We start from the raw sequence: 27,656 nt of genomic DNA on the forward strand, positions 1-27,656 counted from the left end.
GCAAACTACGCCGCTTCATCCGGAATCTGACGGGATGCTTGAGAGATTCAACGGAATCATCATGAACCCCCTCTCGCTCTTCGTGTCGCAAAACCAACAAGATTGGGACTCAAAATTACCGCTTTTCCTGCTGGCCTACCGAACTGTCGTCTACAAGAGCAGCGGATTTTCACCAGCACAGATGCTCATGGGACGAGATCTTCGGCTGCTAGGTGACCTACTGTGTGGGCGACAGCCAGATGCTTCTCTTCTACCAGAATGCGTCGAAGAACTCCAGGAGCGCCTCGGGGATGTGCATCGAATCGCTGGAGACAGGATCAACATCGGCTCCAAAAAGATGAAGAATCGCTACGATGCGAAGACCCCGTCTAGCTCTGGAACCCGAAGCGCCGGAAGGGACTTCGCCGAAACTCTAGAAACTCGCTTTTTAGTAAAAAAAAAAATTGTATGGCGGAGCCCCGTACGCCCATTTCTTAATTATTCAAAGTTACTGATTTATATATATATTTTTTGCTATTTAAAAATATTTGCAATTATTTTTGTTTTATTTTATTGTTTTTTTTATTTTCATCAAGCGGGGCTTCGCGGAGCATCGGTTGAGAACCGCTGATTCTAGGTCTCCAGACGGTGGCGCCATAAAACTAGAACCATCGTCATGTCTATAAAAATCATGCGATAGCCAGTGGAGGGAGCGTTGTTAGATTTTATGATCAATAAGAGAACTCTGATCTGGTTAGCGTGTATCTCTACTTGTAAAAATTGCTGTTCTGTAAATAAATTTGTGACGTCCTGAAGATGACTTCATTCTCTGCTTATTTCGATGACTTGTGAGAAATTATCCGGCACAATGTATATGAATCAGATTAGAAGACATGCTGTCACATTCCCCCCATGTGTGTAAAGTCTAACTTTTTCATAAAATTGTTATTTTGATTGTATTAAGTTGCACATCACATTTGCATCACTTACTTTGCACTCTTATTTACACTGAAGAGCCAAAAAAACTGGTGACACCTTGCTAATATCGCGTAGGGCCCCCGCGAGCACGCAGAAGTGCCGCAACACGACGTGGCATGGACTAGACTAATGTCTGAAGTAGTGCTGGAGGTAATTGACACCATAAATCCGTAGGAGTAAGAGGGGGGGGGTGGAGATCTCTTCTGAACAGCACGTTGCAAGGCATCCAGATATGTTCAATAATGTTCATGTCTGGGGATTTTGGTGGCCAGCGGAAGTGTCTAAAGTCAGAAGAGTGTTCCTGAAGCCACTTTGTAGCAATTCTGGACATGTGGGGTGTCGCATTGTCCTGCTGAAATTGTCCAAGTCCGTCGGAATACACAATGGACATGAATGGGTGCAGGTGATCAGACAGGATGATTACGTACCTGTCAGAGTCGTATCAGGGGTCCCATATCACGCCAACTGCACACGCCCCATACCATCACAGAGCCTCCACCAGCTTGAACAGTCCCCTGTTGACATGTAGGGTTCATGAGGTTGTCTCCATACCCGTACACGTCCATCAGCTCGAAGCAATTGGAACCGAGACTCATCAGACCAGGCAACGTGTTTCCAGTCCTCAACAGTCCAATGTCGGTGTTGTCGGGCCCAGGCGAGGCGTAAAGATTTGTGTCGTGCATCAAGGGTACACGAGTGGGCCTTCGGCTCCGAAAGCCAAATATTGATGATGTTTCGTTGAATGGTTCGCACGTTGACACTTGTTGATGGCCCAGCATTGAAATCTGCAGCAATTTGCGGAAGGGTTGCACGTCTGTCACGTTTAATGATTCTCGTCAGTCGTCGTTGTTGCACGATCTTTTTCCGGCCGCAGCGATGTCGTAAATTTAATTTTTTACCGGATTCCCGATATTCACGGTACACTGGTGAAATGGTCGTACGTGAAAATCCAAATTTCATCGCTACCTTGGAGATGCTATGTCCCATCTCTCGTGCGCCAACTATAACACCACGTTCAAACATACTTAAATCTCGATAACCTGCCATTGTAGCTGCAGTAACCGATCTAACAACTATGCCAGACACTTGTTGTGTTATATAGGCGTTGCCGACCGCAGCGCCGTACTCTAATTGGTTCCATATCTCTTTATTTGCATACGCATGCCTGTACCAGTTTTTTTGGCTCTGCAGTTTAATTTGCAAAATAGTTTGAAGCACAAGAGGTAGAAGTACATCTCATTATCAAATGGCTATTTTTATTCCTAAAAATTTAAAAATTCTTCAAATCTGCTGCTTCATATGACCAAAACTCAATGTGTAAGTACAAAACCAATATTTAAGAGTTGACATACAATTTTACATTGTTTACTCAACTTTAAACCCATTTCTCACAGAATTAGGTATATGTCACTTAAGCCTCTTATGCTCCAAACCAAATGGCTAGTGAAATAGTTTTTTCAAAAATAGCTGGCTGGTGAAGTATTTTTTCTTTACACCACTAGGATTCAGCTTCTGTTTGAGTATCATGCATACTCTTTGTGATCTGAAAAAAAAGGTGTTTTAGCATCACTCACCCCATGCTTAACTCAAATTTTTCAAAAAATTGCACTTATATGTCGCTTGTGCTTCTTTAGGCGCCCCCCCCCCCAATCTGTCCCTACATAATACATACTATCCCGACTTGACGTCTGGAGCAGTTCCAAATTGAATGGATGGTCGTGTTTTTAAAATGTGGAACAAAGCATAACTCAAAAGCTTAGTGTGGTCATCATAACACCGTCCCAAAAGCTTACATAGCCTACATGTGTGAGAAAAATTCTTTTATCATTTCTTTTTTTAATGTACGCCTACATTGAGATCTCATGATTTAAGTGTACACGTTATGCTTTATATCTTATCCTTACATCAAAGATGAAATTTAAAGATTTTGCCAAATGAGATGTTAAGGTGTCCCTCCCTTTCCCACTGTATGGCTAACAAATTAATCAAGTTAATCAAACCAGAATTTTTTTTCGATATCTATCCCCCTATTTTGGTGGTTCTCAACCTTTAGAAGCCTGCAGCCCAGTAAAACTTTTTTGTGTAAGTGAAAGGCCTGGCATACACACAACTAACGAAAAATTAATGGAAAAAATGAAACTGCAAATCACTCACGGCCCAGTGTTAGGGCTCCCGGTACAGGACCACAGCCTGGCAGTTGAGAAACGCTGCTCTATTTGAAGCCTTTTTCAAGTCAATCTTAGCACAAGACACTTATTTTCATTTTATGTCATTTCCAGTCTATGAGCATTGTTTCACTTAAGCCATATTAACTTTATGACTCTCCAGATGTTTATTTTCCAGTGTTTTAATTGCTTCTATTCCCCCCACCACTCTACCCATTGGCACAACATTTCTCTTCTGTTTGTCAACTCTTTAATGCTCAGCTATTTCTTCTCAAATTGAAATCGCCTAAGTTTGACTACTTTCTTTTTCCTCACCCTCCTTTACGCATCTTTCCAATTTGCACCTCTGATGAGAGCTTTCATCTTCTTCCCTGCGATTTAGAAAAGCTTCCAAAACATACCCATACACCCCAAAGCAGAATTCCGAAATGTGCAACGTACATCGCAGAACAATCTGGAAGAATTTTAACAAAAGTGTAAAAAAAATGCTATTATGTGTATGCAAATTTTTACCGCAGAACATTTTCAGTCAACTGAGGGCTTGTTGCAGAACATCGCAAAACATTCTGCTTTGGGGCCCATATTCCTTATCTGGACAGTCTTCGGCTGCCTTTTGGAGTTGAAAAGTCAATGGAACTAGCCTAATAGATGAATAACAGGGTTTGAGAAAAACCCATGCACCAATCAAATTTTTGAGAAGCCGAGCATATTTCTTTTCCGAGAAAAACTGACAAAATTTTTTCTTTTCCAGGATTCAATCCTCAGTACAGTCAAACTTGGTTAATTCAAAACTCAAGAGAACAATAAAAAGTTAAAATTATTAAAAATTTGAATCATCCTAATACAGGGGTTCCTCAAACTGGGCCGCAGTGCCATGGTGCACCTCAAACTTGTCGAGGACAGCGCTGCAGTAGCTGTAACAAAGGTTTTCCAGAGAGATTCTTCGGCATCAAGTTTTTCATCCTGTTATATATGTACCTAATTGTGTCTTCAAAACATTATCCAAAAGTATTAATTTAGGTTTTTGGTGGTTCAAACCAGTTTTTGACATCAAAAACCTAACCCTGGTTTTAGGGAAAGCTATTTTCATTAGAATTTGTTATATGCAACTGTTCTGAAGAAATCTGTTTCCAGAGGTTGAGCAACACAATTCATATTAAGTGGTATATCATGATTTCCATGCAGGCCCATCATTTAGGGGGGGGGGGGGGCAAAGCAACGCCCCCCCCCCCCGGAAAAAGTTGAAATGACGGCCCTGTTTCTATGCATTCTGGATGAACAATGTTAAGACAGGCATTTAAATTACCCACACAAAAAACAAAACTAGAATTCAAAATGATAATTTGTAAATTTTTATCTCATACGGATAATTGTTTCTTTTGGAGGATTAATTCAGCACAGATAATTTTTTTATGAATTTAGAGCATGGGGTTTTGCCAGCTTTTAACCATCGAAACTGGTCTTTTATTTTAAACTGAGTTGCTAAATATTTAATTCAATGTGAAAAGTGAATTAAAAATTCTGGTATACCATTCTCAAAGGTGGAGGGGGGGAGTGCAAGTTTTCTATTACATATTGCCATATCAAAACTGGGGTTATCTTTAGGATTGGCTTAACAATTTCTTATATGTTGCTCAGCAGACTAGCATGGCTCTTGAAAACACAAGTTAAGGTAAAAAAAAACCGTCATCCACTGTGTAATTCAGAACTTTTCAACTTATATTTTCAAGGAAAGATTGAACTAATTGGTCATTGCATGCCCTCGCCTAGCAACCTGACTGGACCTGAACCTTTCTTCAATATATTCTGCATCCAAAACGTTCATAAAGCTTCAGTTAGTGATTTGTGACTAAGTTAAAACAACTTGACCAATAGTGCTTCATCCATCAATGTCCACATCACAATGAAAACCTTATGTAACCAGTAACAGAAAAAGTCAGGAATGAGCTGTTAATTATACACCCTGCATTTTATAAGACTGATTTAAACAGTGACTGATAGACAATGATGTGCTTTTGTGCAGTGCCCTCTATCTACAAGAACTTTAACTTTATTTTAAAAAACCAACCTTCGATAACTTTTTTTCAAACCACATTCAAACTTACCTTTCAATGGCTAATTCAATTATATCAAAATTTTAAGAATTTTTAAACTACAGTAAAATCTTGTCAACTTGTCACCCCTAAGTTGTCACTGGTTACATTGTCATTTTTCTTTGCTCTCATCAAGCTTTCATAGATATATATATAACTGTTATCTTTTTTCTTTTCTTTCTTAAAAACTGAGCACATCTACTACTATGGGCAATTTACTATCAAGTGAGTTTTGCCAAAAGTGTAAGTGTGCATGCCTAAAGGTCTGAGTGCATATAGTGTTGTGTGGATTTTTTAGTGCTGCCATCTATATTACAAATTGTAAGTGGAATGTGATGTTTGAATATTAGTACTGCTTTTAGGCCTGTTGCTCTCTGTGGTGAGACTTTAACAGGAGATCAGCTTGCATTCACAACTCGAAGTTGGGAACCACAGAAAAACAACTTCAGCCGACCACCACTGTGGCGACAGTGATTTCAAACCTGGGTCCTCATGATGCAACTACGACAACTTGATCACCTCAAAGGGAGATAACAATGTTATAAAACTCTGTTTTACTCATTGCAAACTTCAGTTAACTCATTACTATGGAAAATTAGAGGATCACTAATAATTATGTAAATGCTAATTATAAATAATTGGAGGCAGTGGTGTCGGAGCCGGGGGTGCTCGAGCACCCACGAAAATTTGTAAAACAGGTCCGAGCACCCACAGAATTGATTCAGAAATCAAAATTTCCTATATGGAACTCAAGACGAGCACCCACAGGTTCGAAACACTTCCCACGCCCCTGATTGGAGGGGGCACATAGGGTTGGGCAGCAAAGAACAATACTTTTAATACATATTATTACATGCTTATTGTATAACTATCTACTTCTAGTATAGCCCCTTCATACAGTAAAACTTCTCTTTTGCGAACACCGATAAGACAAAAAAAATTTGTTCATTAAAGACAGGTTTGAAATGCATATTTTTATTGTACAAGGGGAAATTATTATTTGGCCATAAAAGAGGGGTAACCGCATCTGAGGGGTGTCCATTAAGAGGGGTTTTACTGTTTACAGGAAGCCAAGGCTCTAGCTCTTGAATGTAGAATGGCCAGCCATTGACCCTCACATTCTGCAGTCCAGTCCATAGGCTGGGATCTTTGGCAAGCCCCTTTTCAGTAAATTTATTACTGAAAAAAATTCTTCTAGGGTTATTAGGCTGCACCAGTGTCATATTTACAAGAGGGACTTAGCGGGCTATAGTCCAGGACGGCAAGTTCAAAGGGGCCAAGAAAATTAGTAAAATGGAAGAAAGGCAGTGAAATTTGTATATATATATAACCCTCAAAAGAGATGCGAGGTGAGAATGGAGAATATTCTTGGAGAACAAAAATCAGGGTTGGGTTTCATCTGGGACAATGGAAGAAACTGGGAAAAAAACCGGAAGAAAATTTAAACCTTTGTGTTCTCTGTATATAATGGCGTATACATTTCAAAAAATTTATACAAACGGCGAGAACGCGCCATTATATACGGAGAATGCAGAGGTTTAAATTATAATAAACGTTTATTTATGAGATGAAGCAAAGAGATAAGACTGACTCGAGCCGATACAAAATAACATCTGCCTCAAAAGGCGGGAAAAATAACATAGATAATAACTGTGTAAGCAATGCCATCTAGTGGTGATACAGAGAAAAAGAATAATATGGAATATTAAAGTTATATACATACTCAAACAGCTAAAAAAGACCAAAATATGCATATGCACATATGCATTTGAATATAATCAGGGCTCTAGTAATTACCTTCATTCTAAGAAGATAGAGAACTGTTGCATTCTTCAATGCATATACACTTAAATTCTGAATCACTCATATTTCTTTAAAAGTTGTGCAGGCTGGTTTAACTTTCTTGCTTTCAAACTTTGATATTGTGGGCTACAGTATCCCTGTCTTCTTGACGGAAAGAGGGATGGGGGACAGAGAATATTCTCTCGAAGAACTATTATAAATTACTAGAGAATATTCTTATCGAAAATAAGAATTATTTTCAAGTTATTTATAGAGATCATTTATTATAATACATGTTATTACATATATTCTTGGGAAGGATTATATATACTATAATATAATACTCTCTAGAAGGATTTCTATAACTGGAGAATATTCTCATAGAATAATGTTCGAGAATATTCTGAAGGACTATTAATAACTTGACAATAATTCTTCCTATTTTCAATAATATTCCCCAGAAATTTATAAAAGTAGTTCTTCCAGAGAATATACTAACGGATATTATATATAACTATACTATAAAATAACAGAAGTATATTCTTGAATTCTCATCAAGAACTTATATTCACAAGTTATTTATAATAGAAATTCCTGCGGCAAATATTCTCAAATATTCTCTTTGAAGAGAATTTTACATCTATAACCCTCAATAAATCCCCCTCTGCCCAGGCAGCACATGACTAGGTCAGTGAGTGACCAAAAGAGTAAACTAGAGAGTTTGCAAGCACGTGAGTGAGCAAAAGTTTCTTAGAGCATGAATAAGCATGTGAATGACCAAACAAGTGACCTACAGAACAAAGGATCTGTTCAGTGACGGCCTCGAGTCAACCATCTTAAGGGCCCTTGGGCAAAGTGATTTTTCTGAGGCCCTCTACCAGTCCAGACATGTTCATTTCAGAAAACTTTAACCAAATATAATTTTCATGAGCCCACCCCCAATCTCTGCACTTGAGGTCCCCGCCCAGGGAGGTGGCATGCATTAATACAGCATTGCCTAGAGCAGGCATCTTCAACTCATTGCTCGCAAGCACTTGATCAAGGCTCCAATTAAAGCATCTCGTAAAAATTGCACTCAAGGATTGAAATCATCCTGATTTCTTGCACTGTTATGTTAAACTTGCCGTGAAGGTGCTCTTCTTTTGATGACGGGTACAGGCAGTGCTTGCGACTGGAGAAAGGTTGAAGACCTCTGGCTTAAAGCATGTGAAAGTGACCAAAACAGTGTGCAAGCATGTGAATGACTAAAAGAGTGACTCTAACACGGGTGTACTTGAAGAGTGGGGAGAGGGCAAGTGGGTTGTAACACAGAGTGGAAAATTTGAGGGAAGAGTAGGCAAGAAAACTAGACGAATGGAAGAAAAGGGGCAAAATTTGTGTAGCCTACAGGCGGCAACTGTAAATGGGCTTCTGGGTTGCACGTGTGTTACCTCCCATCTTTATACGGAGGCCGTTATTTTACTACTCTTTCAATTTACTGTTAACCTTTTCACTCTGGAGGTATGCATGTATGTACCTCATTTTTGATGGTTTTTAATGATTCTTTTCCCAGATAATACCCGAGGTGATGTACAAAAGTGTACCTAACTCTCAAATGGTCATAGTAAAGATATCGACTGGTCTCCCATTTGAAAAAGTCTCTCTGCAGAGGGCAGGCAGACCTGCAACACGATACTGACATAACATGAAAAATTCAAGCATTTCCATCTTTACTTCAGAAAATGGAAGACAGATGACAGCACGAACACAAAACAACCACAACTCTACAACATAAATACATTAGGGCCACACATATACTCAAAACACACATTCCGGCATGTACTGATTCGTTAGAAATTCCGTAGAGAAATGTGTACGAGGTGTATGTACGGTTAAGTAGTAGTAGTAAAGATATTGACCTAAATCAATTACTTTTTAAAAGACATTTTCACATACAATAAACACAAATCAAAAACATTTTAATGGGCAGTTTTGGTTCAGGTGTGAACAGGTTAAAGGGGTCTCGTTGAAAATCCTGCCCTGGGTTTTGGAATGTACATAGACTACAGAAGCTCAGGGTTGGCACAGCATTTACCGTTGATGGTTTTTGCCAGTAAATACCATGGTTTTATATCACCTTCCGAGAGAAAAAAACAGTTTCAGCCATTGTTTACAAAATTTATCTACTCATTCTTTGTTTTTTCTGAAGAAAATACATAATTTTAGGTCATAATTATTTTTCAATTAAGACACGTTTTCTCATGGTTATCAACTATACACGTCATGTATATATATATATATATGCGTCTGTGTAATAAATACCTTATTGCAGGGTTTGACAAATCCCAGGTGGCAGATGTCCATGGCAACTAAAAAACGTATATATTGGCGTTTAAAATTTTCCGTATGTGATTACAAGCTCAAGCAAAAAAAATTGTGCTTGGCTCCTAAAATAACAGGTTGGTGCTTAATTTTTCTTGATTCGTCAACACGCGCTTATCGTAAATGAACAGTCTGGTAGTATTTACTAGTCAAAATTTTCCTGTGAAAAACCAACTAAAAAGCTTTCCTTGTGATTTTGTACAAACAGGTCAGCAAAAAGGACATTTGAAGAATTATGAATAACTTCAGAAACATTATCTACATCCTACTGAAAATTTCTGACTAACAATTCTAGTGATTTTATCAATATTTTTCTTCAACTGATATAAGGAAATGGAAAAAAATATTTAAATAATCTGTTTTATTATAGTAGCTAACTATAAAGATCCAACTGCATACATTTTTTGTAAAATACGCTTATATAATTATTAAATATTATACTTTATGTGATCTTAGTTACTCCACGTATTAATTATCATCAATACATAAAGGCTAATTGCATTTACGAGGTTTTTACCAGTAAATACCTTATTTTTACTGGTAAAAACCCAACTATAATAGAGTCTGTGCTCATGACACTGTTTTAATTTGACAGTTAAATTCAAGTAATGTGGTATTTCTTTTACACTTTGGTGTGACACATGGGTATTTCCTTGGTTAAGCATTTACTTTCAAGTTAGACTTATTAATTAATTAGCAAGTCAACTATTAATAAATCAGTTCAGTAAGTAATGAAAATTATTCTTATCACACATTACACAAAGGTATGAAAGACTGGGATATAAGACAACAAAACTACACAAGATGAGCAATTGAAGTCAACACATTGGAAAAATTATCATATTTATGACACAAACAGTTTCGGTTTCCGTTAAAAATATTCAACGTGATTGTTTACAATTGACTTAGTGAGTATAGAGCTGCTATCTTTCACATATATAGCAGTTGAAAAATGAAAAGAAATACTACAACCCGAAATAAATACCGAAGTATGGCAAAATGTTGGATATAGAGCATTGGTTATGCGGGGATCCGATGGCTATTGAGCTAGTCACCCGACCGTCGGATCAGCTCGTTTTTTTTTTTTTTTTTAAATACGATTTCATACAGGTCGTGGAGTAGCATATATTAAAACAACAACTAAGCCTATCGGGAAGGATGACGGGTCCTCCGCCATTAAGGTTAGTCCAACAAAGCAACAAACACCCCCTGATAACTTGGAAGCATCATCACAGCCGAACTTTATAGTTTTTTAATCCCGATCATCTGTATGGACTTTTTAATGATTATGAGCAACAAAAGTTGTTTCATTTGGCGTAATATTGGCGTTTCCTTAACATTGGCGTCATCTAAAGATCTCACGCCATAAGAGGCGGCTGAAAATTTTTTTTTTCTCCCCACCTGTGACCATAACGAACGCCAGTTGTCGTCGTCGTCTAGGAGCAGCTGGCCGTCCGTGCCAGTAGCTTTTTTTTTTTTTTCCATTAGAAATCCAAATGCACTTACCGTACTCTTTGAGCCATTCTTTCTTGAACATCCTCTTAGCGTCGTATCCCCTCCATTTCCCTGGATTTTTAGGTTTTCTGACAGGTGGTAATGCCGTCAGATCGTCGTCCATGCGGGCTTCGTCATCGTCTTCGACTACAGCTACCGTCATCGAGGAGTCGTTTTGCTCGTCTGCTGCCGACTCGAAATCGTTTTGTGTTTCGCGAACGACTACATAATGATTCTGATCGGTGTAATTCTGATCTGGCACTCTGTATTCGTGATCGCCGACGATCGTGTACTGCCTCTGATTGGCTTCTTCCATTGTTTTTATCAATAATTTAATTAATATTTATATTATAATACGGCTCTTTCTCCAAAAATTACAAAATCTGTTTGTGTCGTCTTCCTACTTTCAGTGCGTTATGTCACAATTGGCTGCTTTTTCCGGCCGTTGATTGGCTGCTTGGAAAGCTGAAACCAGACTGTTGCCATTCTGGAAAACGAAATAGATCGGAAACTCCAGAAAAAAAACAAATAAAGCATATTTTGTAGTAAATTATAACGATTTTTACACGAATTGAGAAGATGCTTTGAATAAAAATAAAATTTAATAAAAAAAATATGGAAAGAGAGGAAAAAATTGAAAAAAATATCACTGGAAATTTTTTTGAAGGGGGGGAAGAAATAGTTTTCGTTACCGTGCATAGTTGCCTGAATTGAATCGGAAAAATTTCGTGCTGCAACGATTGCTTTTATTAATTGATGGAAAGAAATTCATTATTTAAGAAAAAAAGAGATAATTCAAAAGATAAAATATTCAGACATATAATACATCATTTTGTTCACAAATATATAAAGATGAGCGATAATACAAGAGCTATAACGCAGCGCCGTCTTAACGCATGGGCCCACCCGGTCACCTCAAGAGAAGAGGGGCCTCACAAAAATGAAATCCGGTTGAAATTCTTTGCCTCAGAAAAACCACTTGGCCCGGGGGTCCATGATGCTCTTAAGACGACCCCGCCATAACGTGCCTTCTCGGAGCCTCGAGGCGTACATTTTCCTTGAAGGGCCCCTGAAAAGGGGAAAAAAATTATGCAAAATAAATGTACATTATTTGTGAGGCACCATTCAGCTCGGGGCCCAGGGGCAGTGCCCCGGCCTACTTACGGCTCTGGATAATACGGTTACATGCAGGGGCGTAGCCAAAAATTTCGTTCGAGGGTGACCACTTTCATTTCGGGGGGGGGGGGCAACCAAAGTGACAGAACAATGGATTTGGCTATCTTTTTCCATTTTTTTCGGTCATTTTCTCACATGGGGGGGGGGGACCAGACCACCCCCCCCCCTCTCGCTACGCCCTTGGTTACATGGCCCTCACACAACGCTGCCTTCATGGGTGTGCGACAGACACGGTCGCACCGGGCCCCACATTTACGGTATAATAGAAGGGGAAAAACATATATACATTGGCAAATAAATTTTTTTTTTCTAGTGAACACAGTTTGAGCTTCAACTGATTTGATTCTGGAATTTTCATCAAGATCCTGGAGAATTCCAATAATTCTAGAATTATTTCTCTCATTAATTCTGAATTTCCATCAATTCTAAAATTATTTCTCTTATTTATTCCGATTTTTCATTGATTCTGGGATTTTTTTCTGTTTTTAATTCTATGAATTTCATCCCACTCACACTCTTGAGATTTTTTCCTTCTGTTAATTTTAAATTTTCATTGATTCTGGGATTTTTTTTCTCATCAGTTCTGAATTCTTATCAATTCTAAGATTTCTTCTTTCATTGGTTCTGAATTTTCATCAATTTTGGTTTTTTCCCATTAATTCAGAATTTTTATCTTCTGGAATTTTTCTTTCATTAATTCTGAATTTTCATGAATTCTGGAATTTTCATGAATTCTGGAATTTTCATGAATTCTGGAATTTTTCTTTCATTAATTCTGAATTTTCATCAATTTTGGTTTTCTCCCATTAATTCAGAATTTTTATTTCTGGAATTTTTCTTTCATTAATTCCGAATTTTCATGAATTCAGACATTTTTCTTTCAGTAATATGAGATTTTTTTTCTTTCAGTAATATGAGATTTTTTTCTTTCATTAATTCTGAATTTTCATCATTCTGGGATTTTTCTTTCATTAATTCTGAATTTTTATCAATTTTTGGATTTTTCTTTTCCTTTTTATCTTGAGACAACCAGGGGGGGGGGGGGCATGCCTTAAGACGGCACTGATTCCATATATTGACGACAATAATGTAATAAGAAAACACATTCTTGTTGAAAATTTGAAATGTTATTTTCATGGGGTGGTTAGTCATCGCAGTTTTCGAGCATCTGGTGTTAAAAAAAAACTAGTGGAGGATATGAGAGGAAAAGTCGCGCGCGCCGCGACCTGCAAAAAAAAAACAAAAAAAAACGATCGCCTTAAAAACCTGCCAATGACTCAGCCAATCGCCTACTTTTCTCTCTCGGCTCTCTTCTCTCTCTCTCGCTCGCATTTCAAAAGAAAACTCAGTTTTCGAACCACCACAGTTCGCGCGCGCGTTCCGTTGCACGTGCTATTGTTGTTTTTTGCGCCTCTCACCGTTTATCAAGGAATCGTCCAGATGATGAGGTGACGAGAGATCTTTCCCGCCTTTCTATTAGTTGGTATAATATACCTTGAAACAGCTAACGATGGCACTCTCAAAAGAAGTCGGTGTCGGGGATTTCGTACTCCTCGAAGACGTCAACATTGATTCATTCGTGGATAACTTGAAAACCAGGTGAGTCGACAAAAAAAAAAACCCGAACAGATAATTCATAATTTGGGATTTTTCGAAGCTTCGACTGAGCGGAGGCCTCGTGCAGTGCCGTCTTAATGCATGGGCCCACCCGGGCACGGCCCGGGGACCTCAAGAGAAGAGGGGGGGGGCCCAAAGAAATGAGATCTGGTTGAAATTTTCTAGAATTAACTAGGTGGGGGCCTCAGAAAAATTACTTGGCCCGGGGACCCATGATGCTCTTAAGACGCCCCTGCCTCGTGTATATATATATATATACCTCTCTATCTATTTTACCTTCATTCTCTCCGGGCGCAACTAGGGGGAAGTCAGACACGCGGACCCAGGGGGGCGACCGGACCTCCCAGGAGCCAAAAAATGAGGGAAAAATTGATCCGTTCCCAGAGGTAGATTTAACTGCGGGCGCACTGGGCGCCCCGGATTCTAAAGGGTCCCAAAAAACCCAAACTTCACACTTTTTTCCAATTTAAGGGGGGGACTCAATATTTTCTTTTGTGCTCGGGGCCTTGACCAACTTTCATCCGCCACTGTCCGTCCCGTAAAAAAAGAGACGATTCAACGAATGATTGCCTCAGCTGCATGCGGATTTAGACATATCTGCTTCCACTTCATTCGCAGCTGAAGGCGTCTGCCTCCATTTCATTTGTAACTGAAGATATCGCCTCGGCTTTATTTGCGCTTATTTGATAATGTCTGCCTCGGCTTCATAAAATATCTGCCTAAACTATATTCGCAGCTGAAGATGTTTGCCTCGGCTTCATAAAATATCTGCCTAAACTATATTCGCAGCTGAAGATCCATGCCTCCGCTCATGCATGGATCCAGAGAGGAAAGATGTGGGCAATCGCCCCTCTCAAGAGCGGAAAAAAAATCAGAAAAATTTATCTTTCCCCTAAAATACGGGACGATTCAACGAACCTAAACAATGAATCGCCCCTCCCAACACATCACCCGCGCCTGAAGACAGGCGGGGTCTGGTGCCCTGGGCACTGAATTCCCGCCTTTAACTTTCTACATTACACGGAGGTGCCAAAATGTATGCTTGCCCCGGCTGATAAAAATGCGGCCCTGCATTTATCTAAATTTCGTAGAAAAAGTGCCTTCAGTTGCAAATAACCCAAGAAGCTTTTGAGATTGAGATTTTTCGTAATATTTGATCATCAGACTGACAGTTAGATTACATAGGAAACACAGCACATTGAAAACAAATTCATCAAAAACTGAGCTTATTTCTTGAATATTTTCATGAAGAATCAATTATTTTATAATTTTCTGTGCGTTTAAATAATTAAAAATAATAATAACGAACAAATATATACCCATAATTATGCATAGGCGCTGGAACTTGAGGGCTTAGGTCTCGTGAGCCCCTATGTGAGAAGATAAGATATTTTCTCAATACTTAAGACTTTTCTTTAAATATGTTTCAATTGGTTTGGGGGGAGACACGGGGCCATCATGCCCCTTCTTGCATACGCATCTGAATCCGTGGTGCCTTGTCAGTCAAAAGTATCGAATTTTGGCTCGGTATATAAAAATCAGTATGCTCATTGGCTCACTATAATTTATTAATGAAAAACTCATGACGTGTGTAAAGTTTAGGCCGGGGTTACACTATAAAAGTTTGATAAAAATTCTTTTATAAAACTTGAAAAATGAAACCAGTAAGAGCATATCGGTTACATTGGAGCGAATGCAACCAATAGGCTTTTTCTTTCTAATTATCAGACTTTTATGAAACTTGAAAAATGCAAAGCGTATGTAACCAACTGGCTTATTAGGTGTTTTTTTTTTTTCAAGTTTTGTAAAAAATATTTTATCAAACTTTAATAGATATTACACTATAAAACTTTAAGGTGGGATTACACTATAAAAGTTTCATAAAAGATCTTTTAAAAAAATTGAAAAAAAAACCCCAACCAATAAGCGTATTGGTTTCATTTGCTGGAATTGGTTGCATTTTTGAAGTTTTATAAAAGAACTTGTCTAAAACTTTGATAGTGTAATCCCGGCTTTCGAGAAGTTATTTTAAAAAACTTTAAAAATGTAGCCAATAAGCGAATCGGTTACATTCGAGTGAATGGATACATTAAGCGATTCGTCGGCTTATTGGTTACTTTTTTTTTAAATTTTTGTAAAATTTCTTTTATCAAACTTTTATAGTATAATCCCGGCCTAAAAGAAGGGTAACCGTATATACGAGGTAACTGTCAAAAGTAGTTTGACTGATTATTCATTAATAAAAATAACTTTGGATAACCGTATTATACTAATTAATTTTTAAATTCATTTTTCTTCTTACTTTTTCAAATAATTCTTTGGCCGAAATACTCTAAAAGTTTGATTAAAACTGAAATGAAATGAAATGAATGAATGTTTAATGAAAATCCCACCGTTCGTTCGTTCGTTATAGTGCAATTTGGATAATTATTTTTAAATAATAGTTAAGGAAAATCCTTGACCTAAAACAGAGTGAAATATTGCAGTCTATGAGCCCTCCAGGATGCAAAGCGGAGCCTAATTTCAGTGAATTTAAACTAGTGGTGTATTTATATTATTGATAAATTATTAAGATGTTATAACGTGATTAGTGCACAAACTTTTCATTTGACATGTCTGGGTTCGAAAACGCATAACATTTCGCTTTTCTGTGCCGGAATTAGAATCTAAGCCTCAGTCTCATTAGATCTCGAGTGCATTTAATGACCGACATGTGATAATCAATAATTAAATGGTTATCATATAATGTGTGTTTTAACACTAATAATAGCTCTACTTTTTCCCTCAATTGAAAAATTATAAGGCTATAATAATAAGACTATAAATTATAAGCAACTATTCGTCTTGAATAGTGTAGAATTAATGAAGAAGTTTAAGTAAAGTCTTTACGGACAAATCAAGATGTGGATTTCAACCAGTTACTTTTTGAGATGACGTCATTCACTGAATATTGAGTGTGATTTCGAACTTTATGGTGTCATCAGATTATCGATGGATGATTACGACAGGGAATCAGCGTGATCGCTAACCACGGTTGTCACTCAGACTTAGGTCATCAACTGAAATAGTAGGCTACCCGTAAAAATATGAGTGGGCCTAATGAGGGAGAAAAAGCAGGGTAAGTATAATTATATACTATTGCTAACCAATAAAGCATTTCAACCACGTAGTCGCTGGTACAAAGGACACCGAAAGGATGGACAGACTGAGTGCTATGAATAGCAATCTAGGTAACGGGTTTATAAGAGAGAAAGCCTAGGGTGTGGTCCCGATTGTTTCTTCTCTTTTCACTCCATTTATTACGTATGTTCGAAATATACAGTGTGAAGAGCGCTTTGGAGCTGCGTATTCATAAAATCATGGTAGACAAATACAGTGGTAAACGGTGGGGTGTGTCTGAAAGGTGAACAATTCTGCTGTTCATTTTAAAATTCAACTAAAATATAAAAACTGACCAGACAAAGAAAAAAAAATTTTTTTATAATAGTTGAACTCTCCAATAATGGTTATCGGAGAAAATGCAGAAATTAAAATTTTATACTGCCCCCAATCAGTTAAATTTGCGCCTTTATCAATTACGAGAAAAAGTTATTCCGTAAAAATTGAATAGAAGTTCAATGAGATACCGATTGATTGAAATTCTCAATTTTTTTCATTGTTTCAAATAGGTTGTTTAAATTTGTCTAAAAAAATTGTTTAAATTTGTCTACAAAATTGTTTAAATCTGTCTTAGAAAATTTGTTTAAATTGTTTAAATTTAAAAAAATTTCATAACTTTGAAAATCTGATTTTTTCCACTTTTTCAATCACAAATATCTCAATGAGATTTCCATTTTCATTCAAATATCAATGAATTTCGTAAACTTTTATGGAGTAAAATTCTTTCCTTACAATAGACACAAATTTCATAAAAAATATATTTTTTTGATTTAAGCCTGTATAACAATTTCAACTGTTGTAAGTATAATCATCTCATTTTTTGAGAAATTCAATTTTAACCTTAGATAACTAAACATTCGAAACTAAATTAGTTACTGATTCAAGTTTAGTTATCTAGGGTTAAAGAGAAATTCCTCTCTTTTCGCTGATAACTTTTTATTATTTCACTAGAATTTTTTAAGGAAACCGTAGAATTTTTACTTCTTTCGAACACTTTTGATGAAACACCCTCTACATTTTCAACTGTTAAAAGAATAGGATGTCTACATTCTCTAGACATTTCCTTGGAGATATATAACATATTAAAAAAAAACACTGCCTCAATTCTCTGTTAGAACGACGCAGAAAAAAAAAAAAAGACGTGAAATGCTATAGCGGAACCAAATACTCAAATGAATCTGAAAGCATCGTTCCTGCACGTTTCCATCTAATCCAAGCTCCGGGCTAGAAACAGTTCAATATGCTATAAACCCAATGGCGTTTTGTTATACACGGTCGCATGCACGTTACGGAAGCCATAAAAAAGCTTGATCTCTGATAGGGAGCAACGCATAGGCGTAGATAGACTTGGAAGTCTGGGGGGGGGGGGGGCACGATGATGATGATGATGTCAATTTTTATATACATATTAAATTAGTCGATTAGTAAAATTAGCAATTAGATTAAATCAGTCGACTCCACCTTGGACGCCCCCTTCCCCCCCCCCCCGTATCGCCGCCCATGGAGCAACGGTGTGAGAATTCAAATTAGTAGTGAAAACCAGAGTCGTACTATCTCTGACCCGCGTAAGGTGTTCCATTAGAAATGCATCCGTACACGCAAAACAATAAATGCCGGTGCTGACCATATTTCTCTCAAAAATACGGATATAAATCGACATTCGTACGGGATATCGCCATTTATCGCCAAAAAATGTCGAATGCAAATGAAGCTACCAATAATAGCCAAAATATTATCAAAGGCATGTAAAGTTACAGACAAAAAAAAATTTTCAAAGGCAAATTTTGAACGCCATCGGTTGCCTGGGCTGGGAATGGGATCCAGACATATTTTGGGTACTCTATTTATCCTTGATTTTGTATGCATTTAAGGGAAATCGATATACAAAAAGACATCATTACGGAATGCAAAGAAATGCTAAAAATATAAATATGAAGGAATATTAACAAATTGAACGAAAATTGAAGTTAATTAATTGCTGAGAATTTGGAATTAATGGAAGAAATACACAAAATACACAATTCAAAAATTAATGAAAAATTCTCTTAGTGAAGGATGAAGCAAGAATTCTTGAAAAATAATCCAGGAATCAAAAAAAGAAACATTTGAAAGAGAAAGAAAATTGATGAGAAATATAATTCCGGAATTAATAACAATTAAAAGTGTATGAAAGAAATAATTTCAGAATTTGTGAACGCTTTCGATAGTTTGGGGACTCCTACTAGATTCGGACTCTGTCGGTCGGCTATGTCGGAAGGCGTTACGTTGTGCAAGTTCGTAGGATCATCCCGTACTTTACAGAACACACAGATTTTTCCCATATCATCCGGCTCTTGAGAAGATCACCTGAGACCACTTTGCCCCCCCCCCGGGGGGTCCAGGCCTGGTTTTTGCTCTTTAATTGACTGCTCCGTTGTATCATCACGATATCAGCAAGTGTTTGCCTACACAGTCGAAGCACTTAAGCACGTTATTATATTTCACCGTTTGTAATAATTTCCAGGATGGAAGAAAATTCGTATCCGTGCAGTTTACTTGTCTGTTTGCAAACAAAAAAAATCATTTAATAATCTATTTTTATGCGGACATTTGATTTTTTTTAAACAAGGGGGAGAAACTATTTTCACACTATTTGGGGGACGGGCATCAAGATAATTCTGTTCATATGCAATGAAAATTTATTTTACCAAGGATATACTTAAAAAGAATCTCGAAGGACACGCCATACTACAGCTAGGGCTTTTTTAACCCTTCATTTGCCCGTTTTGCTCTCAAGCAACGTGGGTTTTCTTATATTAAAAGCATTTCGTATTTTGAGCTCGCGTCGGCATTGATGCTTATAAACAACTCTTAAACAACTTCATTCGAATTTAATTTGCGAGCTGTTCCTGAAGTTTCTACAATTACCTAGTAGAAAGGCAGGCACGTAATTTGGGGGGGGGGGGTAGTCAGGGGGGCCGTTGCCCCCTTGGCTTTTGAAAATACACTAAAAATGGTATATATATATAATCATAAACACATTGAGTACATGTTCTATGCCGCCCCCCTAGAAAAAGTTCCCCCCCCCCTCGGAAAAAGTTGAAATGACGCCCCTGCGCGCAGAAAGGTTCAAAGGTACACATGTTTCTTATTTCTTAGCAACAATGATTTTTGACCTTTCTTTTAGGAGGGAAATACCATGTGTTGGGGGATATATTGCTCTGCATTCTTCGACAATGATAGAAAAGAAAGTTGGCAAACAATAAATGTCATTTTTATACCACTCTAATCTATTTAAATAGGCCTACAGTTTGTTCCCCTGACGTGCACATTCCATATTTTTTTAAATATTCGCATTGATTTTCTTTTGTCATGTATTAGTTATATATTCCGGGTACCTAATTTTCTTAATATAACTCCTAAAAGTTTTTCTCTTCTGGATATTTCTATGCTTGCCAATTGAAGGATTAAACTTGAGCATTCCACGAACGGTGTTTGGGGGTGCTCTTTTTTTTTTTTGAGAAAATACATTTTTAATTTCAACTTGTTTCGAATTAGCGTCACATTCTTCCTCGTGAACTTTAGATATGTATATGATTCATTCAGAGAAATGGGAGATTATATTTATAAACTTTGGAATTAATGAACACATTGGGAAGTGTAATTGTTTGGAGAAGTAGAAGGAACAAAAAGCTTTGAGCTACTTCCTGTTCGTCTGAAGTGCTTGTTGCGTGCGTATGTGCTTGCTCTTGAGCTTCATTTTTTTCGGGCACGCAAAACGCTTCACGTAGAAAAAAAAATGCAAATGGCCTCTCGCTGCTCTTTTTATCCATAAAAGTTTTAACGTAGCTGTAAAACCGCAAGAGAGTCACTTCAACAATTGCATTTCTTTCTTGCCGTTCTCGAAGAAGTGTTGGCGTCAGGTCAAAGGTTGTTGCGAAACTGGTGTAACTAGTCCAGTGAGAGTGGTTGTCAGGAGAAAGTCAGGTCATGTAATGAGATTTCCTGAAGTGAATTTGTTTGATTATATGCGCTACTTTCTCTCTTACATTAAAGATGTTATATCTTATATAAACGCATGTGCTACATCGCTTCGGGTTTCGGAGGAGGAGGAGGAAGCGTCTACTTCACTGTCACATCCAGAAAAAGAAATGACTCGGTCCCACTGAGTGTCATGTCCGTTCTTAACAACTTTATTGGACGTGCATGATGATGAGACGTCACGATACGTTTGGTTTTTTTGTATTGCGGTAACGATTTTTTCATAACACTGGCGTTGTTTTTCTACGGCGCACCTGACCGAAACACGTACTCCGAGCAGAAAGATTTAGGTTTATGGGAAATAACATAAGACGGTTACGTAAACACATAAAAGAAATCGGTGCTGAGGGAAAACTTTCTGAGTCGTAGTAAAAGCGATGGTTAAGGATTCTCTAATAAATAATAGTATTTTTTTCTCTCCTTCTAAAAGTTAGTCGAAATTCGAAATTTTCGTGCTAGATACGAAGTGCACTACAGACTACAGTTAAACTCAAATTCACAGCAAAGTTGTGTCGTTAAAAATACGGTGAGGGTTTTTAAAATACCATAATTTCTCACACATAATCCTCACGTACTAAACTCTGGAAAACTCTGGTTTTCAACTCTGGAAAATGTCATTCTACAATTCCGCATGTGCAAATTTCATTCACCGATAGTGAAATCTTACGGAATGGAAGAGGTTGTTGATTGGAAAAATATTGATTCGTCTTGCATCTAAACGCCCAGTAGCGTATTTATAGGGAGGCTATATCCCCCCCCCCCCCAATTACAAGACGGCAGGTTTAGAGGGGCGGCAAATTTTAAGAATGAGTGGCTAAGGAAATTAATACATAATGTGAGAAGGGCGGCAAAACTTTATGACCATGAATCGCCTCTACCTAGAGAGCGAGAAACTTGGTCAGCGAGTGACCAAGAGAGAGTTTTCACGTATGTGAGTGAACAAAAGGGTGTGTGAGCGAACAAAATAGTGACCTAGAGCGTGCGCAAGCTTGTGAGTGTCAAAAAGAGTGAAATAACCTAGAGCGTGTGCAAGCATGTGAACGACAGAAAGAGGAATGTAAAGCACGTGCAAACATGTGAATGGCCAATAGAGTCGCGCAAAGCGTGTGCAGGCATATAAATGAACAAAAGAGTGACGCAAAGCGCGTACAAGTATGTAAATGACTGAAAGAGTGACTTAGAGAGCGTGTACAAGCATATAAGGGACCAAACTTTATGATTTTATTCTAGGGTTGCTGTATTTTAGTCATATTTGACATTCATATTTTTGTGGGCATCTTTTCTTCAACCACTTCGTTCAGCAATTTGCTTGTTGTGGCCTTTGCGTTTGTATTTTCATAAAATATATATTAAAAATGTGTGGATGACTGAAACAGTGTGCAAGCATTTGAATGGCCAAAAGAGTGACCTAGAAAGTGTATGAGCATGAGAGTAACCTAGATAGTGTGTGAGCAGCATGGGAGTAACCAAAAGAGTACTCAAGCATGTGAGTGACGCAAAGAGTACGCAAGCATGTGAGTGACCAAAAGAGTGCTCAAGCACGTGAGTGACCAAAAGAGTGCTCAAGCACGTGAGTGACCAAAAGAAGGAATCAGAGACACGGGTATATTTACAGGTGAAATGGGAACGGGGGGGGGGAGCGATTTATAGTACAGGGCGGTGAATTCGAGGAGAGATTGGTCAAGAAAATTACAGCACCCATGGGCGGCAAAACCGTAAATCCGACTGTGTACACGCCACTTGCTGTATAAAAAATATTTTTTTTTTACGAATTATTTTTCTAATAATATTTATTTCTATATTCTAATTACTCAGAAAAAAAAGAAGGCTCCTTCTGCAGTTATTTGAGGCGATGGATATGAAGAAAATTTGAGGCCTTATGCACCCTTTTGAACCGATGATATTAGAAACAAACTTTCAATTAGAAAAAGTATCCAAATAACGTGCTCAATCGAGATACGTCATTTATTTTGCTATGGACTGTATATGTAAAGAGACGCAAAATTTAATTTTGTGTAGGTCCCCTGTTCTCCTAATTTCCAATTAGAACGTTGTTGCCCTCCTCGAGCCCCCCCCCCCAAAATGTTCCATGTTTCTAAGTGCAATATTTGCTGCGATATTACTCATCGAAAGTGAAGGGAATAACTCAGAATTTAGAAACATTTTAATAAACTGCATCTTCAAAGAATCTTTTGAGTTTTTTTCGCGAGTTTCTTCCTTAATATAATACCATTCTTTTCCTTATTTTTAGCGATATTTGAAGTCAAATATCTCGGCTAATATTCCACTTGGAAATATGGAATTTTGTTTGGCTCAGGAGAGACAGACAGGCAGTTTTCTAAATGGCAGGTAGAGAACGGAGAGACAGTACGGAAAATGTATTAAATGTTGTACCTCGGTACATGTATGGCCTCTGGTAACACACATAAAACGGGCATGTTATTTGAATACTTTTTTTCCTAATTTGAAGTATATTTCTATAACCAACGATCTTAGAGCCGCTTTTAGGGGGGTGAGACAGGTGCGATCACATCGAGCCACGCACTTGTGATAATAGAAACGAAAAAATATACATACAATATATCACATAGTCATCTTTTTTTCTGTAAGAAAGGTGTCTGAGCGTAAACTGATTTGATTCTGGAATTTTCAATGAATATTCTTGTCAATTCTGAGATTTTTTTTTTCTTGTCAATTCTGAGATTTTTTTTTTCTTGTCAATTCTGAGATTTTTTTTTTCTTGTCAATTCTGAAACTTTTTTTCGTCTTGTCAATTCTGAGATTTCTTTCTCTTGTCAATTCTGAGATTTCTTTCTCTTGTCAATTCTGACATTTTTTTCTCTTGTCAATTCTGACATTTTTTTCTCTTGTCAATTCTGACATTTCTTTCTCTTGTCAATTCTGAAATTTCTTTCTCTTGTCAATTCTGAAATTTCTTTCTCTTGTCAATTCTGACATTTCTTTCTCTTGTCAATTCTGACATTTTTTTCCTTTTGTCAATTCTGACATTTTTTTCCTTTTGTCAATTCTGAGATTTCTTTCTCTTGTCAATTCTGAGATTTCTTTCTCTTGTCAATTCTGACATTTTTTTCTCTTGTCATTTCTGGAATTTTCATCAATCTGGGATTTTTTACTTTATTAATTCTGAGTTTTCATCAATTCTGTGATTTTATTTTCTTTCACCATTATTGAATTTTCATTGGTGCTGGAGAGAACTATATTTTTCAATTATTTCCCACTTTTAATTCAAAGAATTCTAAAATTTCATTAGTTTTCAGGCCTGAACGGTTTAAAATATACAGAATAACAGGATATATATATAAACTCAATTTTGCACCCTAAATAATCTTCATTAAGAAATTCGGGTGTTTTTTTTGAGCGTTTTATCCGATTATATAAGTTGTACGTTAGAAATTATGTTGTAGTTTTTTTTTTAAATAGAAGTCTTTTCTGAAGTTTTGAAACATAAAGATTGCAAGAATGCATCCCGACTCCTGGAGCGATGCTTGTAGTTTATTATGAATTCTAATAATAATAATAATGAAAAAAATTGGTGCCCACTGCTTCTAGGAACTCGAAAAAAAACAAAAGACATTGACAGAGAGACGTGCAATGAATAAAACTGAGCAATAAATCTACAATGTTCAACGTCATCAGAATATATGTCCATATGCAGGGCCGCAACTAGAGGGGGAACAGGCGGGTCTCCTGGCGCTAGATCCGAGGGGGCGCAAATTTCATTCTGAAACCTCTCCTTCAACATTACAAGGGGGCGTCAAAATGTGCGCGTGCCCTGAGTGACCAAGCATCTAGTTGCGGCCCTGACTCTAGTGTTTCTAATTTTCTATTTCAATCGTACAGGACCCCCGGGAAAGGACGGAATCGGATCCGGTTTCTAACATGGAGCAAACGGGGACCTTGGCTGCCTTTTTTCATTTTGGGCACATCCCACATTCTCGCTTCCCTTGTGTTTGCCTCAAAGTTCATAGTCGAATCCCGTTATAACGAACTCAGAAACCGGAGAAATCACTTCGTTATAACGCAATTTCGTTGTAAAGGAATTCCATGTCTCTGTATTTTTCCTATGTAAACTTATTTGGAGGATTAGAAAAGTGTTCGTTAAAACGAGAATTTCGCTGTAACGGTATTCGTTAAAACGGGATTTGACTGTATTTGCCCAAGGTCCCCGAACTTCGCTATCATATCAACATTCTGTATAAAGCAACTTAGTGCATTTTGTATTAAGTGTGACTATTATTGCGTTGCAATGGTTGTATTTATGACACTCAATTCGAAAAGGTGATTGACAAGACCCGCAAGTAACTTAATTGAAGGAGAAGCAATAAAAAATGTTTCACTCTCGTAATCTTAGTAGCGGCTCGCTGACCATGTCCGAAAGCGCATGCGCATGAATGTCAAAAATAGATTGCCACTATCAAGTGGCACCAACTGGCGACTAGTGGATGTAAATTTTATATACTTTACCACGACTCTACAATCAATAGCGTAATGGTCTATTACACAGTAGATCCCGGGTTCGAATCTACGCCTAGCAATTTTTTTTTTGTGTTTTTTTGAGCGGAATCGTTAATCAACCCTTGTGTTTGGCAATAAGTTGCCAATCGTAGCAGCCCAAAACATACGTCAACGCTGCAGCGAGAATCTTATGTAATTTTGGCTGCACCATTTTAAAATTACCTTGGGGGGGGGGGGCTGGCCACACCACACTATAGCCGGCCTCAGCGCGAAGCTGGTGACGTCGCTGAAGGTCACCTCACCTATAGCCACTTTGGTATACTACAAAAGAGGATTAAGATGGCTTTAGGTGAGATGACCACCTTCAGTGACGTCACGAGCTTCGCGCGGAGGCCTTCTGCTATAGATGATGATGGCGGTGGGCTAAGCAATACACTCAGGCCCATCCTATAGGTCTGACACAGTTGATGTGAATGGCTACGGGATTTCATCAGAATCCTGATATGATAATTCATCACTGAGTGAATCGTAAAGTAAATGTAAAAAAAAAGTCAGAAAAATTTATTTACAAACATAAAAATGAAACTTTTTTACATGATGGCACAATTCATCTTTCTTTCAAACTTCATAACTCCGTTTTATCTCCTATTGCCATGCGCAATTTACTACTGGTGAAGCCGGGTTCTTGTGATGCGAGTCCGTCACTATAACCTCACAGTGATACTAATTAATATCATCTATGAGAATTTTTGTCGCACCACGGTCATTTTCTGCACAAGAGGGCTAATTAGACCGGGTCCTACAATTTATCGCCGCTTCCGAACGGCAGGCTTGTTTTTTTTATAGGTTGGTGCACTAACCTTTCGATGGGGGAACCCCTGCGGTGGCAATTTTTTCTGCGGTCATGTCGCCGTTTCTGTTGTACCCCTGTGTCAGGAAAGTTTTTGACAAGAACGAACCGGGTATCGAACTCATGACACCGCTAAACATCCTTTGGTACTTCAGGCGAATATCTTATCGACCTGGGCTACCGCGCTCATGTCAAAACATTTTGTGCAAAAACATTTTCAAATCACTAGTTTGACCGGTTTCTTCATCCCATCATGAGGTCTCCTATCCATTATTGTCTAGCCATGCACTTCAGTTAATTTAATGGTTTGACCTGCGTAAATAAAGCGGAACAGTGTTTAAAATTTAGGAGCACAGCGTGGCTACGTTAAACCCTTTTCGCAGAGCAAAGCTTTTCATAAACAGCTGTTGAATTGGAGCTGGCATCTGCCACATATACTCTGTAATTTGACATGTTGCTGCACAACAATCATCTTACCCACAAGGACATCACTAGCAGTAATAGTGAAGTGTTTGGGTTGTAAATAAGTGCTCTCTTGCTATCAGGGGCGTGGTAGCCCGGTCGATAAGATGCTCGCCTAAAGTACCAAAGGATGTTTAGAGGTGTCGCGAGTTCGATACCCAGTTCGTCCTTGTCAGAAAACTTTCCTGACACAGGGGTACAACAAAAAACGGCGACTTGACCGCAGCAAAAATTGCTACCGCAGGGAGTCCCCCATCGAGGGGTTAGCGCACCAACCTCTCGATGAGTATGAAAAACAAGCCTGCCTTTCGGAATCGGCAATAAATTGTAGGTCCCGGTCTAATTAGCCCTCGTGTGTAGAAAATGACCGTGGTGCGACAAAAATGATCAAATGATCAACTCTCTTGCTATCGAGTATTTAGAGAAGTGGTGCTGCGGGTAGGGCCCAAAAGCTTTCACACCCTTCGTAGCAAAAGCGGAGAGTGACGCAGTGCGAGCTTTGGCCCGAGTTAGGTCTGGCTGTCCAACGGGTCCGTTCAGCTCACACGAGCTCTAAGGAAAGAGGATTCGTTGTTGGCTTTGTAGTCTAGTGGTCTGCCACTGTGCGGTTGAGTGGGCATCGTGAGGATTCAGGTTCAATTCCCGCTGACGCACAATGGTGGTCGATGGTGAAGTTGATTTCCTGCTGTTTTCCAACTCCGAGACGTGAATGAGAGCCGGTCACCTATTTAAAAAATGTCTCTCCGCAGAGAGCAGGCTGACCTATGACAGGATACTGACATCGCCGGATTTAACAGATGCACTACAAAAAAAAGGTTAAGTTGTCGCATGATTCAGCCTGCTATATCCAATGGGTATAGGTGAGATGACCTTTTTCAGTAACGTCATGAGCTTCGCGGAGAAGGATAAGCAAGTGCGAAGGGTGCGGCTGCATTGGGGCGCAAAACGAGATAGAAATACTTTGATTCATAGGCGTGAGCAGAATTTTTTCGAGGGGGAAGGTTTTCAATTTTTTTTCTCTTGGGGGAGGGGGTTACGTTTTTT

At 38.2% G+C, this 27,656-nt stretch overlaps 2 protein-coding genes and 1 long non-coding RNA gene across 4 annotated transcripts in view; 2 read left to right on the top strand and 1 right to left on the bottom strand.

Moving 5' to 3' along the window:
- LOC149078520 (uncharacterized) overlaps positions 1 to 888 on the top strand; it is a 28,630-nt gene extending 27,742 nt beyond the window's left edge. The window contains exon 4 of one of the 2 annotated variants that reach the window (XR_016193840.1): positions 576 to 798. This is a non-coding gene — a long non-coding RNA (uncharacterized LOC149078520). Of the gene's footprint in view, positions 1 to 575 lie in introns of both variants that reach the window. The other variant, XR_016193841.1, reaches the window with a different exon arrangement.
- LOC149078518 (uncharacterized) overlaps positions 1 to 11,276 on the bottom strand; it is a 56,073-nt gene extending 44,797 nt beyond the window's left edge. The window contains exon 1 of the mRNA XM_089240630.1: positions 10,865 to 11,276. Within this exon, the coding sequence (XP_089096756.1) occupies positions 10,865 to 11,168 (304 nt within the window). The 5' untranslated portion in view covers positions 11,169 to 11,276. The remainder of the gene's footprint in view (positions 1 to 10,864) is intronic.
- Positions 11,277 to 13,390: 2,114 nt separating this feature from the next.
- The window catches only part of LOC149078521 (unconventional myosin-Id-like), a 58,233-nt gene continuing 43,967 nt past the window's right edge, over positions 13,391 to 27,656 (top strand). Inside the window, exon 1 of the mRNA XM_089240633.1 lies at positions 13,391 to 13,627. Within this exon, the coding sequence (XP_089096759.1) occupies positions 13,539 to 13,627 (89 nt within the window). The 5' untranslated portion in view covers positions 13,391 to 13,538. The remainder of the gene's footprint in view (positions 13,628 to 27,656) is intronic.

Source organism: Pholcus phalangioides, unplaced genomic scaffold (assembly GCF_987345545.1).
Source record: "Pholcus phalangioides strain wild (caught in Gottingen) unplaced genomic scaffold, Ppha-v1.0 ptg000013l_1, whole genome shotgun sequence".
Taxonomy (NCBI): Eukaryota; Metazoa; Arthropoda; class Arachnida; order Araneae; family Pholcidae; genus Pholcus; species Pholcus phalangioides.